General features: G+C 37.1%; 1 protein-coding gene across 3 annotated transcripts in view; it reads left to right on the top strand.

Annotated features, from left to right (window-relative positions):
- The window catches only part of LOC121388681 (A disintegrin and metalloproteinase with thrombospondin motifs 16-like), a 178,557-nt gene that overhangs the window by 53,282 nt on the left and 106,888 nt on the right, over positions 1–18,387 (top strand). For all 3 annotated transcript variants that reach the window (XM_041520131.1, XM_041520132.1, XM_041520130.1), the window contains exon 2: positions 12,071–12,137. In XM_041520131.1, coding sequence (XP_041376065.1) covers positions 12,071–12,137 — 67 coding nt within the window. The remainder of the gene's footprint in view (positions 1–12,070; positions 12,138–18,387) is intronic.

The raw sequence follows: 18,387 nt of genomic DNA, 5'->3' as shown, positions 1-18,387 counted from the left end.
ATAGGAAACCCGCTGTCACCACTTCATGGGCTACTCTTTTCGATTAACAGCAAGGGATTTTTATATGCACTATCCCACAGATAGGATAGCACATACCATGGCCTTTGATATACCAGTCATGGTGCACTGGCTGGAGCGAGAAATAGCCCAATGGGCCCACTGACGGGGATCGATCCCACACTGACCGCACATCAAGTGAGCGCTTTTGCACTGGGTTACATCCGCCCCTTAGGATTTGTTTTTATACAGAGAAACTATTGCAGCAAATCCATGAAGCATAAAATACTCATAATTAAGATCCTTCTGCCTACCTTATGAGACATGTGATCAGTTTTAGAGCAGTTTTAGCAAATACCTGATTAGCAGCAAAGGACATTGTTATAGCCATTTTATCACAAACAGGACAGCACATACCATAATTTTTGATACACCAGATATAGGGTCAATGTGTTCTTTAGTAGCAGCAGGCAGCAAGTTTTGGATTCTACCACTGCCTATTTTTCAGTAAATATGACTGGCTACTTTTGTCAAACAGCCTCCTATTTTCAAATATAATGAACAAACTGTAGAGTGATGGTTGGAATGGGATATAGTGCAACATTGTGTTGAACTGTTCCCTTGTTAAACTGAAGTCACAATTGCTCACACTTGCATATAATCATAATTCCATACCAAAGATAATTTTCTTAGTTTACAAAACTTATGTTAAAACATTTTAAAAGAAAAAAGTAGAAAAGTAAAATCGTTTAGGGTTAATGTAATTTTCAGGTTCACTGTGCAGTTAAGTATTTTCCCATGCTGCTAAGTAAGATTAAGACGTAATAAATATGTTGACAATTGATGCAGTGTTGTATTTCTCTTATCCCTGCACACTTGGCAGATGGAAGGAACGGAATGCTTTAATACTAACATTTCAACACATTACTTAATTGCTGGATATTGAGTATCAAACATTATTACTCCAGCAATCATTTACAACAGTAAGTCCATCACCTATTAATGAGTCCATCACCTATCAATGAGTGTATCACCTGTCAGTTAATCCTTCCTCTGCAAAGGAGTCCCATCATCTATCAATGAATCCATCACCTATTAAAGAGTCCATCACCTATCGCTTTCACTCGTTAGACACATTTTAAAACAACTCATGAGATAATGGTATCTAACAGACATGAATGTATTATTCTATTTTTTACATATTCTCAAAACCAGGTTTTAAGCAAATTTTAACATCTTTTTTAACTAAAAGTTATTTACAGCCCTTGCACTTGTAGCGTTACAGACACATGAATGTCAGGTTAACTATACGTCACAGTCTAATCCATTTACATCGTGTAGTTTTTCATTGGCTGTATGGCATTAGTGACCTGGTCATCACCTAGGAGCAGCCAGTTGTATGTCTTGAAATTGTTAACACATGTACGTGTGTTGACAGCCATGTGTTACCAAAATAATGCATGGTGTTGTCACCAACGGGTGTGTAAGAAAGAGTTCATCACCTATCAATGAGTTCATCACCTATCAGTGAGTCACCTATCTAATAGTCCATCACCTATCAATGAATCCACCTATCAGTGGGAACTGATCGTTGTCACATAATGGTATTGGAACTTAGGCGAAAGCTTTACCACTAAGCTACATTCTGTCAGAATAAAACACACACTGGCAGTATTATAATTGTTTCATAACATTTTTAGAACTGGATATAAAAGACACCTTGCTGCTATGTAAGTTGACACCTGTGCCCATGACAGGCATGTGCTACAACAGCTTGTTCTGAATGTGCACATTAAAACCTATGACCTGACCTGACCTATGTAACCATTTTGGTGGCAGCAGATTTCTCCTGTTACTTTAACTTTAACACACACACACACACAGATATAATAATATTTACCTACCAGGCATAAACTTGGGCACGGTCAAATGATGGGTGGGAATGAATCTACAAGATATTGTGACCCTATGTATTAACCCACTAGATCTAACTCTGCTCCCATACAAATTGGAGCATAACATTAACAGCCTAATAAAGATTCACCATATAATGACAGAAATGGTGTTTAATCTAAGCCTGGTGATGAATAAATCAATGTGCTCAAGTAGTGACAACAAAACAAATTTAGATTTTAACACACACAGATATAATAATATTTGCCAACCAGTCATTAACATGGGCATGGTTGAACGATGGATGGGTGTGGGTGTGTGGGTAATTTTTGACATGCTTCCATCAGAGAACTTTACAAGCACACCTGTCGTGGGCACAACCTCTGACTTCGCCAGAGAGTTCTGTTCTTGACAGGGGTGGGTGGAAATAAATCTACCAAGATATTGTGGCCCTATGTATTAATTATTCCACTATAACTCTGCTCCCATGGTAATTAATCTAATCCCTGGCACCTCTCTGTCCAGCCTTTTCTCGGTCAGCCCATTGTAATTTGGGAGTCCTGATTCAATATGGTGTAGAAAACATCAGACATTTTGTGAGTTTCACCTGCTTTTCATTGTGCTGAAAAAGGCCATCTCATCAGGTCTTGAGGTAGAGAACTAGGGCAGCCGCGTGCTTTTTGCACTGTTTCTCAACACGGCCTGCACTGATAAGTCATGTCTGAACAAACTCAATTTTCTGATGACCTTTTCTTTCTAGGTGTAATTGCCGATTATTAATTGATGAACATGATAATATTTTCTTGTTTCTATGGCGATTTTTGGTTCTTCATGGGAACCATATGTTCACATGTCTGGCCAGATTATGATTTTAATGTATTATAATACATGTTGGTTTTGGTCCTAATCATTATGGTTGGTAGCTGTAATCATTGTTGACGATGTCCACTTTTTTATTAATAAAAGAAAAAACACAAAGTTCATGGTTTGAGCTGGATAAAATATTCTATTGACAATTTGATTAATTTGTGTCAGAAATGGTTAACCAAATTTAATTTGTTTTAGCCAAAGAAAGGGCAATAAAATATAGCCTCATTAAAAATGCCATGATGGAATTATAGCCTTTTGGTAAAAAAAATTCAAATGTATTTGGAAAACCCCCAGTATGAAGTTATATTTGGTAAATGACAGTTAGCTTACATTTGTATTTTGTTTGTTTAATAACATCACAGCATATTGTTAAACAGTGGTCTGCAAAATGGTTAACAGTTAACGTTTGTTTTGTTTAACAACACCACTAGAGCACATAAATCACCAGCTATTGGATGTCAAACATATGGTAATTTGTGACACAGTCATAAACAGGAAACCCGCTACATTTTTCCATTAGTAGCAAGGGATCTTTTATATGCACCATCCCACAGACAGAATAGCACATACCACGGCCTTTGATATACCAGTCATGGTGCACTGGCTGGAATGAGAAATAGCCCAATGGGCCCACCGATGGGGATCGATCCTAGACTGACCACACATCAGGCGTGCACTTTAACACTGAGCTATGTCCCTCCCCTATGGTTAACAGTGTTTAACATAAACTTTCCTATGGACCAGCTGTAGGAAAATGTATAGAAAAGATCACTTGCTGTAAAAATGTAGCAGGTTTCCTTTAAAACTGTATGTCAGAATTATCTAATTGATATCCAGTAGTTGATGATTAATAAATCAATGTGGCCTACAGAGTGTTCACCTGGTGTGCTTGTGGCATAGGGTCAAACCTCCCTTGGGTTTTTACCCTTCCCAACTAGTCCCCCACAACTGGTATATCAAAGGCTGTGGTATATGCTGCCCTGTCTGTGGGAAAGTGCATACAAAAGATCCTTTACTGGGAATGAAAAAATACAACAGGTTTCTTCTAAAAGCCATTTGTTAGAATTACCAAATGTGTGACATTAATAGCAAATGATTAATTAATCAGTGTGCACTAGTGGTCTCATAAAACAAAACCAACTTTAAATAAGGAAATAATTTAATGGGTGGTCTTGTCTATAATCAATCAGACTTTATGAGGGAACTCAAACCTCTAGGCTACATTCAACACTGACTAGTAATGTTAGAAATACTAAAAAAAAAAAATATTGATCAAATATATTTTGTTGATATTAGCCTTTCCAACAAACTTTTGAAATATTAAACTGTATAAACATCTTGGAAAAAAACCTATGAAAAAGACATCTATATTTTTGTGTATTTATCATATTAAATATTTGCCCCCAAAAAGGAAAAAAGACCCTCAACATTTCATATGGGTTTTTTCATGTTGTTAAACATTTGCTTGTGGAAAATTTGAGACCCACCGTACTAGCTTACTAGCATGTTGATTCTTGTCACATTGTGTGTGCTGGCAAGCCTTTAACGGGCATGAATGAAAGTCACCACAATTGATGTCTGCGGTGTCGATTTCACGGAGACAGTCAGCACTTAAAGGGTTAAAGAGTTCACCCGAGGTGATAAAGAGTAACAATCGATTATCTGTTCCCACTGCATTGTGGGAAAGATATTGCCTTTTGATGCCCAGTCTTACCTGTCTGAGAGTTTACCTTTGACGAGACGGTTTTACCTGTCTCGCGACAGATCTGACAGATCAGACGAGAGGTCTGGGGCCACTCAAATATCACTTCATAACAGTTTAACATGACCTGGAAAGAAGAAAAAAAACCACCAACAGGATCCCCCACTGATATAGATCCTGTGTATGAATGATTCTTTGTTGAAGTGTTTTCACACTTGTAATTTATCTTAGTGGGTCAAGAAAAACTTTGGGCTTCCTTATTTCCAGCACACCTTTTTTTGTCAAACTCAGTCCAAAGTGAAAAGAAAAAATTAATGTAGTGTGTTTTATTGTTAAATGAAGGGGAAATATTGTATAGAATTTTATTACTGTTTGTCAGGTATTTTCTGTTTGTAATTCCTGGAAATGCCTAAGATATGATTTAAGGTTAACAGGGCTCAGCAAACTCATTTCATCCTTACAACACATTTTAATGAATTTCGTTTAATGTTGTATGTTTATTAGTCTTCTGCCAGTCCAACCAGAGAGAGCTATAGGTTTTGTGTACATCCTTCTGTCTGTTTATGTCCGTCTGTCCCAAATATAGTTTTTGAACTTGTTTTTTACATTGTCTCAAGATGTTGAGCTGACACTGTATATACATGTCTTTATAATGTATTGATCAAGTTTGACTTTCATGGCGATTTACCCATTTTTGACAGAGTTACGGCCGTTCAACTAAGGAAATATGAAGAAAAAAAATTCCAGAGTTATTTTCCATAATACCTCAAGATATTGAGCTGAAATTTTGTGTATAGCTTTATCATGTTTTGTTACAGATCAAGTTTGAACTTCAAAGTGATTTACCCATTTTTAACAGAGTTATGGCCCTTGAACTTAGGGGATATGAACATTTGTTGGGTCCAGTAGGGGACATGTACTTTCAGAATTCTTATTGCTAAATAAGATATATATTTATATTTACCCATGCATGCATCTCTGGTTCTCTTGCTGTCTTTCCCTAACACTCTTTCTGTATATATCTCTGTCTCAGTCTCTGTGTATGTGAAAATCACCAAGAGTTTAAAATATGCTAATAAACAAGTCTGTGGTCCCATTCTCAGATTGGCTTCCTTCCAACCCCAACCAATGCCTGCTATATTAAAAGCATGTCTGTGGGAAAGTGCATATAAAAGACTTTTGCTGCTAATGGATCTTTGGTCTGTTCAAAAGGCTAAGCACTCACAAACAGTAAGACTGGTACCATCGTCCTCTATCACATGTTCATCTAACATTCAGCACAAAAACCAGTCTAGTGCACGATTGCTCAATGTCCTGAACATGCCTCTTGTTAGGGCAATATCCTTTATTCAGGTTTTCTTAAAGTTACTTTGTCTCAAGCTCCATAAAATATATATATATATATTTAATCATAAGCTCCAGAAAGGTAATATCTCTATATTTTGTACATAAGCAAGTCTTGGTGTTCAGTGAAGGCTACAAGGTCATTACAGTCCCTCCAGGGAGCCGAACTGTCGTAAATCTTCTACAGTGTCTTTATGTAAGCAGTGTGCTGCACGTCTTAACTGATCTAATAACCTGTAATCCTGTGCTAAATGGACCAATACTGCTTGCGGGTGGTCTGGTGGTAGTGAAGACTACCAAAAAAAAAGAAAGAAAAAGATGACATTGTAATATCTTCTGCAAGCAGTAGGAGCAGGATGTTGTTTGATGTGTATATTGGCCAGACTGAATACAAATGAAGAGTTCATAGGCAGAATTGTCAAATGTGAACAAAACCGTTATCCGCGATCAAGACTGGATCTCTGCATAATGCAGAGTCGAATGGGAATTTGGCAAAGTGGTGGTTGATCCCATGAATCTCTGTCTATAGTGCCTTTGTCAATAGGACAGCTACTCCTGAGGAAATCCTTTCCTGCACTGTCACAAAGAAGACTGTTACTCCCAGACTAGTTTACTGAATCGAAACTAGCACAGGACAGAGCTCATTGGAATAGATTTAGCTGTGATGACATGCACTCATGAATCACTGCCGAAACAGTTGTGAAACTTTTTCAATTTTGAAGTGTTAACCAACCTAGGACTTGGATTGTTTTACCCCTGTAAGTCTAATCCTTTAACATATATACTGTAATAGCCTGATTAATTTAACCTGTTTCACAAATACACAATGAAATCTTCCTGTTGATAGATTAAGACAGTGAAAAAAACAAATCTTCACTTTACCAAAATGTAGTTTTGGTGGTTTTGTCCTTGGATTATTCAAATACAGTATACATCCTGTGAGGATAAAAGAAGTTTATGATTCCAAACTGGGATTTTATATTCAGTAAGATTAATGCTATAGTAGCATTAAAAAACCAACAGATTATTCCAACATACCCATCAAAGATCCCAAGCATTCCTGATTGACTATACAAGAAAGCTGTGGATCTCAGCTGGAAATGTTGGAACTCATCACCAGTTGGTAATGCTCATGATTTCGCTTGGGGTTGACAGAAATCTCTGTTAGAAATGCCTGGAATCCCCCATAGGAAATGCCCAGGATTCCATTTGAGTATATCTAGAATCCCAGTTGGGATTTATCAGTATCAAAGTTGGAAATGTACAGGATCCCAGAAATTCCCAGTATCCCAGTAAACAAATGCTTGGAATCCTAGACAAGAATGCTAGAGATCTTTGCCAGAATTGTAGAGACTTCAATTTGAAATGCCTAGGATCCTGGTTAAAAATGCATGTGACCCCTAATGTCTTGGAAATGAGTTATATCATTGTCTGAAATGTTTTTGTGATTATTGAGCCCTTTATGGTAATACTGAGAAAAAAACACAAAAAACACCACAATTTTTACTTGTATTTAAACATGGTTTTGTTGGATCCCAAAATTTGCAACAGCAGTTATCTTAATTGTTCCTAGGATTTAGCCTGGATCCAAGGTTGATTGATAAGTTTGTTACTCTATATTAAAAATAATGTGTGACATACTGAGAATACCCAAAACCACATTATAATTTTTGTGCAATATATTTTCAATGTCTTATTGACATAAAATGTATGCATTTGAATACCTCAACCTGACCTTACATAACACTGTGAAGCTGGCATCAAACACTTCTGAAGAAGTTCCATTCCGCGGTATCAGCTCTGTTCTTATGGAAAATGTCACCGTGGGAATTCTATGAATTGACTGTTTGTGCAGGATTCATAGAGCAATGTTAAAAATGTGTGTGGTAAGACATATTTTCACCACCAGTATACACATACTTTCTTGTAGTTATGTAGCAGTATTATTTAACTTGTCATCTGATTAATGTCAAACTTAAATTATCAAAAATGTCTCTAATCGTGAAAAATATGGCATAGTGTCTGTTATCTTGTTCCAGCCAGTGCACCACGACTGGTATATCAAAGGCTGTGGTATGTGCTATCCTGTCTGTGGGATGGTACATATAAAAGATTCCTTGCTACTGATGAAAACATGTGGCAGGTTTCCTCTCTAAGACTATATGTCAAAATTAACAAATGCTTGACATCCAATAGCCAATGGTTGTTAAGTCAATGTGCTCTAGTGGTGTCGTTAAACAAAACAATTTTGTTTTAGTGTCTGTTACTTTAATCCATCTGAATGATTTCAATATATGCTTACAAGAAGGTCTATCCACACAGTCATTCATTCATTTATTCATTCATTCATTCATTCATTCATGTATTCATCTGTCCATCTATTAATTTATTTGTTCAGTTTTGTTCCATCTGTTTTTTCTTTCATTCATTCATCCATCCATCCATCCATCCATCTATTCAATTTGTTTTGCTCCATTATAATTCTATATTATTAACACACCTTCATACCAAAAAAACCCTCTACCATCCATCTATCTCCATCCATCCATCCATCCATCCATCCATCCATCCGTCCGTCCACTATCGACTTGCCATAACACACACACATACTCCCACACTCCCACACTCCCTCCTTCACCTTCCCTTCCTCACAGTTTGACTGTAAATGATATTGTGTTTATTATATATTATTATTACCCAACGTACAAGTTTGACTATTGTGTTGTACTACAAAAAGTGCTCTGTTCATTGATAAAGTTTCAAAGCCGGTGTCGCCACTGGAGCATGGCCTTCTCCATTCACGAACCTCCATTGAGGAGTTTTTGTTCACAGTTGCTGTACACAAACACGGGTAGCCTTCATTCATAATGTTTGCGTGCATCTGCATCTATAATCAGCACTGCACACATGTCACCCACGGGGCCACGCTTGTTATCAGTCTGTCACTTTAACTTGGGATCATCCACACTAGTCTGGTTCCCTCTGTGACGATTTTTTATCAATGGAGGCTTTGATAGTACACCTCTCCCAACACACATCTACTATTAGGCAGAAAATGCTACTTTTCCACATGGGTTGTTCCTTTTTAAGGATGTCAGCGGGATGCTTGAGGTGTACACTTTGTGCAGAAAAAAATGCACCATATCATTTAATTAAGTCTGATCTTGTTAGGGAAGTGGACTGGAATTATTGAAGGGGTCGGGTCAGATTCCTCTTTAACATGCATGCCCACATATGTTAAAGTTTCAGGCTAGGGATAGATCTAAGGGGAGCGAGAGACTTTGAGGTATAACATGTGAGTTATTCTTTTTTAGGTATTAATAGAACATCTGATGTATATGAGTGGGCCCATTGGGCTAGTTCTCGCTCCACAACTGGTATATTAAAACAAAGGCCGTGGTATGTGTTATTCTGTCTGTGGGATGGTGGATCCCTTGCTGCTAATCAAAAAGAGTAGCCCATGAAGTGGCGACAGCAGGTTTCCTCACAATATCTGTGTGGTCCTTAACCATATGTCCGACGCCATATAACTGTAAATAAAATGTGTTGAGTGTAAATTGTCAATTTTCTGTAAATTTATTATGAATACCTTTAAGGCCCCCGGCTAAAATACCTATATGGATATGTATTTTATGTATGTATGTATGTATGTATGTATGTATTTTATGTATGTATGTATGTATGTATGTATGTATGTATGTATGTATGTATGTATGTATGTATGTATGTATGTATGTATGTATGTATAAATATATGTATTTGTTTATTTATTTATTTATTTATTTATGTGAAATACTTATACGTTTGCCATCTTGTCAAAATATATGTATAATTGTATTATGTACCTCATATGCCGTGGTTTATGGCCTGAGAGTAAATAAAGTTCTGTTCTGTTCTGTTCTGTTCTGTTCTGTTCTGTTCTGTTCTGTTAAATAAAACATTTCCTTCCTGATGTATACGAAGTTAAGTTAAAATTTGTTTTTGTTTAACAACATTAATTTAGCACATTGATTTATTAATCAATCCGTTATTGAATGTCAATCATTTGATAATTGTTTTACATATTGTCTTAAAGAAAACCTATCAAATTTTTCATTAGCAGCAAGGTATCTTTTATTTGCACTTTCCCACAGACATAATAACATATACCATGGCCTTGATATACCAGTCATGGGGTGCTGGTTGTGATTGAGGGGGGAAACAATCAGAGAATGGGTCCACTGAGAGGTTTGATCCTACGATGCAGGCACCTCAGTTTGCACTCTTATCAAAGCCAGATTATGCATAATAAAATATGATATGTTTGGGAATTACTGCTCTGTATTGGGGTTGTTTGTTTACAGTTTATAAGAGGTGATTTACAAAAAGGGGGTTATAATATATGGGGGAAATAAAAATACAGAACAAACACTTCATTGATATACTTACCTTTGTTTGACACACAATAGCCAATTCATTTCTTTGGGTGGGGATGTCATCATTTAATCATTATGCCAAACAGAATGCATAATTTCATATATTTATTGTTTGGGAATATACTGCACTGTTTTCTTTGCAGTTTGAAAAAGATGATTCACAAAAGAGGGTAATAGGTGTGGACAAAAATAAGAATCCAAAGGGCCAGACTAGTTTCCTGTCTGTAACTCAATCTGTAACTCAATCTGTAATTCATCCAGCTAGACTGGTAAACAGGTGCTAGAGTACTAGAATGGTACACTTGTACTTTTCTTGATGGGATTATACAGGGCTATAGCTAGTGAGGGGCACGTTGGGCGGGGGCAGGGGGGGCAGTTGTCCCCCCAAATAAAAATCAGGTAAAATGATAGAAATTTACTGGTTATTGAAATTGACATTTTAAGTATATAACTTCCATGAAATGGCTGCAAAATGGTATTTCAGAGCCTCTAGATTTAAAAATTCCTGCTAGTGTCTTTCGCCTTCCATTCTCGTTTGAGAGGTGGGGGGGACATAGCCCAGTGGTAAAGTGCTCCGTCAATGAGCAGTCGGTCTGGGATTGATCCCCATCGGTGGGCCCATTGGGCTATTTCTAGTTCCAGCCAGTGCACCACGACTGGTATATCGAAGGCTGTGGTATGTACTACCCTGTCTGTGGGATGGTGCATATAAAAGATCCCTTGCTGCTAATCGAAAAGAGTAGCCCTTGAAGTGGTGACAGTGGGCTTCCTCTCTCAATATCTGTATGGTCCTTAACGCCATATAACCATAAATAAAATGTGCTGAGTGCGTTGTTAAATAAAACATTTCTTTTTTTCTTTCCATGCTCGTTCGTTCCTAGCTACGGCCCAGTTATAGGTCAGTAGCAGAGCACGCGCTTGAGTTGATGAGCAATCAATCATATTATGAATCACCCTCAATGGATCAGGCTACAAACTTTTAAAGCTATCTTAGTGCTATGATATTGTAAAACCATCATAAGCTCTGACGTCACTATGACCCATAGCCTACAACACTTTTACAATATCGTAGCACTAAAATCTTGTTAAAATGTATTAAATTGTCATTAAAATGCAAATTATGGGATACCTACTTCACTGTTTATGTAACAGTGCATTAAAAACATGGCAGGACTATATTTTCATTCTTGACATTTGTGTTTTATTGTACAGATGTGTTGAATGAGATAACTGAAAAAAATTTGTTTAACTTACGCTCACTTGATGCATGGTTTATGTAGGATTGATCCCCGTCAGTGGGCCCATTGGGCTATTTTTCGTTCCAGCCAGTGTACCACAACTGGTATACGCTACATTTTTTTCGAGCAAGGGGTCAACAGCTATGATACAATGCTGTCTGATCCGTAGAAAAATTGGTGTTAAACACTGTTAACCATAAGGGCAGGATGTAGCCCAGTGGTAAAGCGCACGCCTGATGTGCGGTCGGTTTATGATCAATCCCTATCGGTGAGCACATTGGGCTATTTCTCGTTCCAGCCAGTGCACCATGACTGGTATATCAAGGCCGTGATATGTGCTGTCCTGTTTGTGGGATGGTGCATATAAAAGATCCCTTGCTACTAATAGCAAAATGTAGCGGGCTTCCTCTCTAAGACTATGTCAAAATGACCAAATGTTTGACATCCGATAGCTGATAATTAATAAATATCAATGTGCTCTAGTGATGTCGTTAAACAAAACACATTGGTATTCAGTTATATTTCTTCTTTCAATTCATAACCCTGTTTTAATTTACATGAATTTGGTTTTATATTGTGTTTGATTTTGACTGGAATTAATCTATTTTCAGATCTCTCTCTGTTCTACAGATGTTAAAGACCGGCAACAAAGGGAGGTAAATCAGCAGTCAGCATCAGGTAAGACATTTTATTTTTTAATGATATTGTCTGACTGTGTCTTACAAGTGAAGATTCTAAAACTTTTATTTGCTAAAAATAGATTTCTTCCACACATGACCAAAACTACAGATCAGTCAAGGGTCAATTCTTGGAGCACTGGTAATTTTGACATTTAGTTTTGACATACCAGCATTGGAGCACTGGTAATGTCTACAATATTTGATGTTGATATACCAGTCTTGGAGTGCACTGGTAATGTCTGCAACATTTAGCCTTGAAATGCTAGTCTTGGAGCACTGGTATTGTCCACATTTAGTGTTGTTATAGCCGTGACATATCAATATTCGAGCACTAGTAATGGCAACAATATTTAGTGTTGATATACCAGTCTTGGAGCACTGGTATTGTCCACATTTAGTGTTGATATACCAGTCTTGGAGCACTGGTATTGTCCACATTTAGTGTTGATATACCAGTCTTGGAGCACTGGTATTGTCCACATTTAGTGTTGATATACCAGTCTTGGAGCACTGGTATTATCCACATTTAGTGTTGTTATAGCCTTGACATGCTAGTCTTGGAGCACTGGTATTGTCCACATTTAGTGTTGTTATAGCCTTGACATATCAATATTCGAGCACTAGTAATGGCAACAACATTTAGTATTGATATACCAGTCTTGGAGCACTGGTATTGACAGTACATGTAATAGTATTGTCAACACAGTTGGGACATTGGTAATTTCTACAACGTCTTATGTTGATAACCAGTCTTATAACACTGGTTTTGTCTACAACATTTAATGTTGATAAACCAATCTTATAACACTGGTAATGTCTGCAACATTTAATGTTGATAACCAATTGTAGAGCATCGGTAATGTCTACAACATTTAATGTTGATAAACCAATCTTATAACACTGGTTTTGTCTACAACATTTAATGTTGATAATCAATCTTAGAGCATTGGTAATGTCTACAACATTTAATGTTGATAACCAATATTATAACACTGGTTTTGTCTACAACATTTAAGATTGATAAACCAATCCTAGAGCACTGGTAATGTCTACAACTTTGAATGTTGATAAACAATCTTAGAACACTGGTAATGTCTACAACAGCTATCTTCCCAGGCTGTCACCTATTCTGTTAGTCCAACATTATTTATCACTGGTGTCAGTGTGCATTTCCAATTGTTACAGCCATGAATACTGCAGTAATTAAATCAGTATATTTAATAGATGTATTGCCTGCATGGCATACATTTGTCATGCTATATATTCCTCCTTAGCTGGTTCCATTGTCACAGGCTGTCATTTTAAAGTGGTGTCTTAATGCTTTGATATCTTCATTGATAAGTAGAAACGGAAGTAAAATTCATTTCTCACGTGTTCATGTTTCATTCAACAGGTAAACCAAATACAGTCCACTTTGTACGATAACGACCTTGTATAGTGCAGTAGATCTGTGTTGTATAGTGCTGTAGATCTGTGTTGTATAGTGCTGTAGATCTGCATGTTTTGTTATCATAATATCACTGATGTGAGTCTGTGTGTACTCGTATTTTACGATCTGGTGCCAGTTATTAGTGAATAAAAAACTAAACCTATAAAAAATTAAATTGAAGATCAATGAACCAGTTGCCTTATATGTTGATGTCATGCTATGAACTTTACACACCTGTTTGTAACTTATATGCACTTTATAACATGTACTTCAGGTGATACTGGAGTTTTATAACTATAATACTTTTTTCAGAAATGCATGCTGGGGTGTCGTTAAACATCTATTCTGCCCTGCCCTGCCCTGCCCTGCCCTGCCCTGCCCTGCCCTGCCCTGCCCTGCCCTGCCCTGCCCTGCCCTGCCCTGCCCTGCCCTGCCCTGCCCTGCCCTGCCCTGCCCTGCCCTGCCCTCTCCTATCCTATCCTATCCTATCCTATCCTATCCTATCCTATCCTATCTTCTTATTCTATTTTCAGAAATGATTTGCCAAACTGTGAAATGCAAACTAAACTAGAATTTGATAGATGTATTTCACTATTAATTCATCAAATGTTAATTTTAAAAATCACCTGCTCATTTTGGGTGATTTGGTGTCGAGAGGAAGGGATCACAAGGGTCCCATGAGTCTGAACTCCCCCTCCCCCCCATGTTTGAAGTGCTCTTTTTAAAGACTTGTTTTGCTTCTATAAATTCATCATCCACAATATCCAACACTAAACTGAGTCTGAGCATTTGTATTTCAGAATGTTGTGGGACACATGCCCCTGACATGCCCTACAAATCACCTTCTCTTTGTTTACTGGGTGCTCGGCTCATTTACCTTGGACAAACTAAAACTACCCTCCAAGGATAACTCTGGGTCCACCGAAAATTTCGCCAAATTAGCTATCAAACTTCAAAAACTGCAGAAACCTGGTTACTTTGTAATGAAATATCAATTTTGTCATGAAATTATTTTGCCAAATTAAAATAAAATTTGCCAGTTGTTTTTAAAATTTGCAGTTGGCGAATTTGGCGAGTGCCAGGTTAGCTTTGCCCCTCTCTTTACAAAATCCTGCTTCCACCCCTGGAAATTAGAATTTGGCTACAGGTTTTCTCATCAAATTCACTGAAGTATACATGTACTAATAATGTTTTTGAGGTCTAGCTTAAACCCTGCATTCTAAGGAAGTGATAGTCACGGTGTTTGGCTATTCCTACTTGTTTTACTGGTCACAAGCATAAACATTTACTCATTTCCATATAACATTTGAAATTTTGAGACTGGGGGCATGCCTGAGAACATTTTCAGATAATTATTCACTCAGAAATATATTGCAATCAATCAATTTTTTTTATTATTGTTTTAGGCCTCTGGCACATATTGCAATCTATGCATTTTTCAAAATATATTGCATATACATGTATGTGTGAAAAAAAAAAAATATATATATATATATATTTATATAAATATTCACATACGAAATGCATATTTAAAAAAATATTTTTGCATAGCTGCCAACATTTTATCGTCAGAAATATATTTCAGGAAACCAGATGTGAAGAAAGAAATATTTTTATGCAAAACTATGTTTTAGCCACAAATACCACACATTGTAGAAAGAGGACCAAGTGCTTTTAACAGGTTTTTGGGTTTTTTAAATGTTCTTTCAGTAGCAGATGTAGTTTAGTGGTAGAAAGGAAAGGAATATTTATTTAGTGACTCCTGTGCATTTTCATGGTTGTTTGTGGTCTACATAAGGTGATTTTGATACCTTGTTGGGAATAACAGAGAAAGAAAACCCTATACTGCCACATGGACCAGTCATACTGCTAAAGCACTTTCCCACAGACATGACAGCACATACTACAGCTTTTGATATACAGTGAAACCCCTCAATACCGGACATACATGGGACCAAGTAAAATGTCCAGTTTTCAGAGGTGTCTGGTTTTCAGGGGTCTGCCTGGACGGAAATACCTTCCGTTCTCCATAAAATAGGGAAAGTGTTAAAACAAGAACAACAAGAATATGTTGAAAAATGGTGCATTTATGAGCATTGAGCTTATCAAATTTACATGCGTTATTAAACCTCCGTTTGTTCCCGCTAATATTCTTTTCAAACTCTGCCTTATAAACCTCTCGTTTTTTGATGATATCTCCAACTGTTGATTTGCCAATACTAAACTTTTCACTCAAAGATCTTAATGTTGGTTTAGGTACACTTTCGAAACTTTTAATTATTTTGAGTTTATCATCGAGCGAGAGTTCAACATGGCGACGTTTAGCTGGATGTTCCGTCATGTTGAAAATCGACATGAAAATGAAACACTACTAACATCTATTCGACTATGCAAAGCCAACATATACTTTTGCTTACTCTTTATTTCGCTATACAAACGTTTAAAAAAAACCCAACATATTCACACAATAGGAAGGCAGCAAATTAAATTCCCTGTTATTTGTGTCAATCTTTGAAGCAAATCATGAGACATGTTTGTGAAGGATCACATTTAAGACCTTAAAACACACTCGTAACTTACTAAAGACATCTAACCCAAACCTGAACTCCACTAATGTTAACCATAATTACAACACAATCAATTTGTTTACAGTAGTTAACTTTTATACCAAAGCTTGCGATCAGTCCTTTTAATTGTTTATTGTCAAGTTGCTAATCTTGCCTGCTGAGCGGTACCTGTACTGTATGCAGCGGTGATTACACTGATAACAGCGATCTCGAGCATGCGCATATTGCACTAGCCATCGGTGTTCACAGACAGGTGGGCGCCATATTGATTGGTATCGGTTTGATCGTCCGGTTTTCAGGGGTAGGATTTACACTAAGTTGACACATTGGGACCGAATTGTTTGTCCGGTGTTCAGTTTAAAGGGGTTTCCAGTTTAGAGGGGTAAAATATAGTGTTAAAAGATGTGTAAATCACGGGACCGCGGAAAACGTCCGGTTTTGAGGGGATTCCGGTTTAGAGGGGGTCCGGTGTTGAGGGGTTTCACTGTATATTCAGTGGTAAAAGGAAGGAAGGAAATGTTTTATTTAACAATGCACTCAACACATTTTATTTATGGTTATATTGCATCAAACGTATGGTTAAGGAACACACAGATATAGAGAGAGGAAACCTGCTGTCGCCACTTCATAGGCTACTCTTTTTTGATTAGCAGCAAGGAATCTTTTATATGCATCATCCCACAGACAGGATAGTACATACCACAGTCTTTGTTACACCAGCTGTGGAGCACTGGCTAAAACGAGAAATAGCCCAATGCTGCCACTGACGGGGATCGATCCTAAATTGACTGCACATCAAGCCAGCGCTTTACCACTGGGCTATGTATAAAAGATTAGTACTCTATATGACAGCAGTGAATTTTCCGTCAAAATAACCGTTATAAAAGAAACATCTTACAAAATAACATGGTATGTACTGCCCTGTCCATGGTAAAGGGCATATAAAAGACCTTGTGCTGCTTTTAGACAGGAATGGCCTATGTGGCGATTGTAAGTTTTCTTTCATCTCAACAGTGTCAAAATAATTATTAGAAAATAAACATTATACAAAATAACATGGTATGTACTGTCCTGTCCATGGTAAAGGGCATATAAAATATTTTGTGCTGCTTTTTGACAGGAATGACCTATGTGGTGACTGTTCATTTTCTCTCACTCTCAACAAAGTATCAACATAGAGATTAGGTTAGACACCAAACAGCCATAGTTTAAAATGTCCTGAGGTGTCATTAAACTAACATTCATTTCCTTTAAATACTCCCAAGTGTGTGTGTGTGGCCACCATATTAAACTACAGTTTCACTGTGGTAATGAAGTTGGTGACTTTTATAGGTGTATTGCCTGCACGGTGTACGTTTGTCATGTAATGTCCCTCCTATCACTCTCATACCTGTACAGCTTTGATCTCACACTGCAAGTAGTTCATTCAGTAATTGACATGATACAGGTTATCTCCTATACAGACACTTAATGTCACCTGGTGCATATAAAAGTGATTGCTTCCCATTATTATCGACTAATATAAAATGAATTAGCTCCCTATTCAGCACGTTTTTCTTCGTGCAACGACTGCAGACTTTTTTTCTTCTTCTTTTTTTCTTCTTTTTGTTTGTGTATGCACCGACTGACTTGTCGGGAGTGAATATTTGGGTTTTCTCCATATTATATTGGCTACCAGAAGTTTTGCATTATTTGTAAGGATGATTTCATCCAGCTCCTTGGAGCTGTTATTAGATAAATAAGAGATACACAGTAAAACCTGTTTATAAAGGCCACTGAATTGATCAACAAAATAATAGATTAGTTATAGGATGTTTTTATATACAAGGTGAAATACACTTATTTGTGTATACAAGAGATATATGGGGGCGGAAACTAGTTCAGTGGGTAGAGTGCTCGTCTGAGGTGCTTGGGTTGAAGGATCTAATCTCATCAGTGGACCCATTCTGTGAATGGGTTTTTTGCATTGCAGCCAGTACCTCATAGCATACATCAAAGGTTGTGGTATGTGCTGTTCTGTCTGTGGGAAAGTGGATGTAATAAAAACAATTCCTTGCTACTACTGGAAAAATGTAGCATGTTTGCTTTGAAAACTACATATCAATCACCAAATAGTTGGCATTCAATAGCCAATGATTAATAAATCAATGTGCTCTAGTAGTGTCATTAAACAAAACAAACACCAAGGAGGGAATGTTTTATGTAACAACACATTGAACACATTTTAATTATAATTATATGGCATCGGACAT

Source organism: Gigantopelta aegis, chromosome 14 (assembly GCF_016097555.1).
Source record: "Gigantopelta aegis isolate Gae_Host chromosome 14, Gae_host_genome, whole genome shotgun sequence".
NCBI classification, from domain to species: Eukaryota; Metazoa; Mollusca; class Gastropoda; order Neomphalida; family Peltospiridae; genus Gigantopelta; species Gigantopelta aegis.
This window is presented reverse-complemented; position numbering and strand designations above follow the sequence as displayed.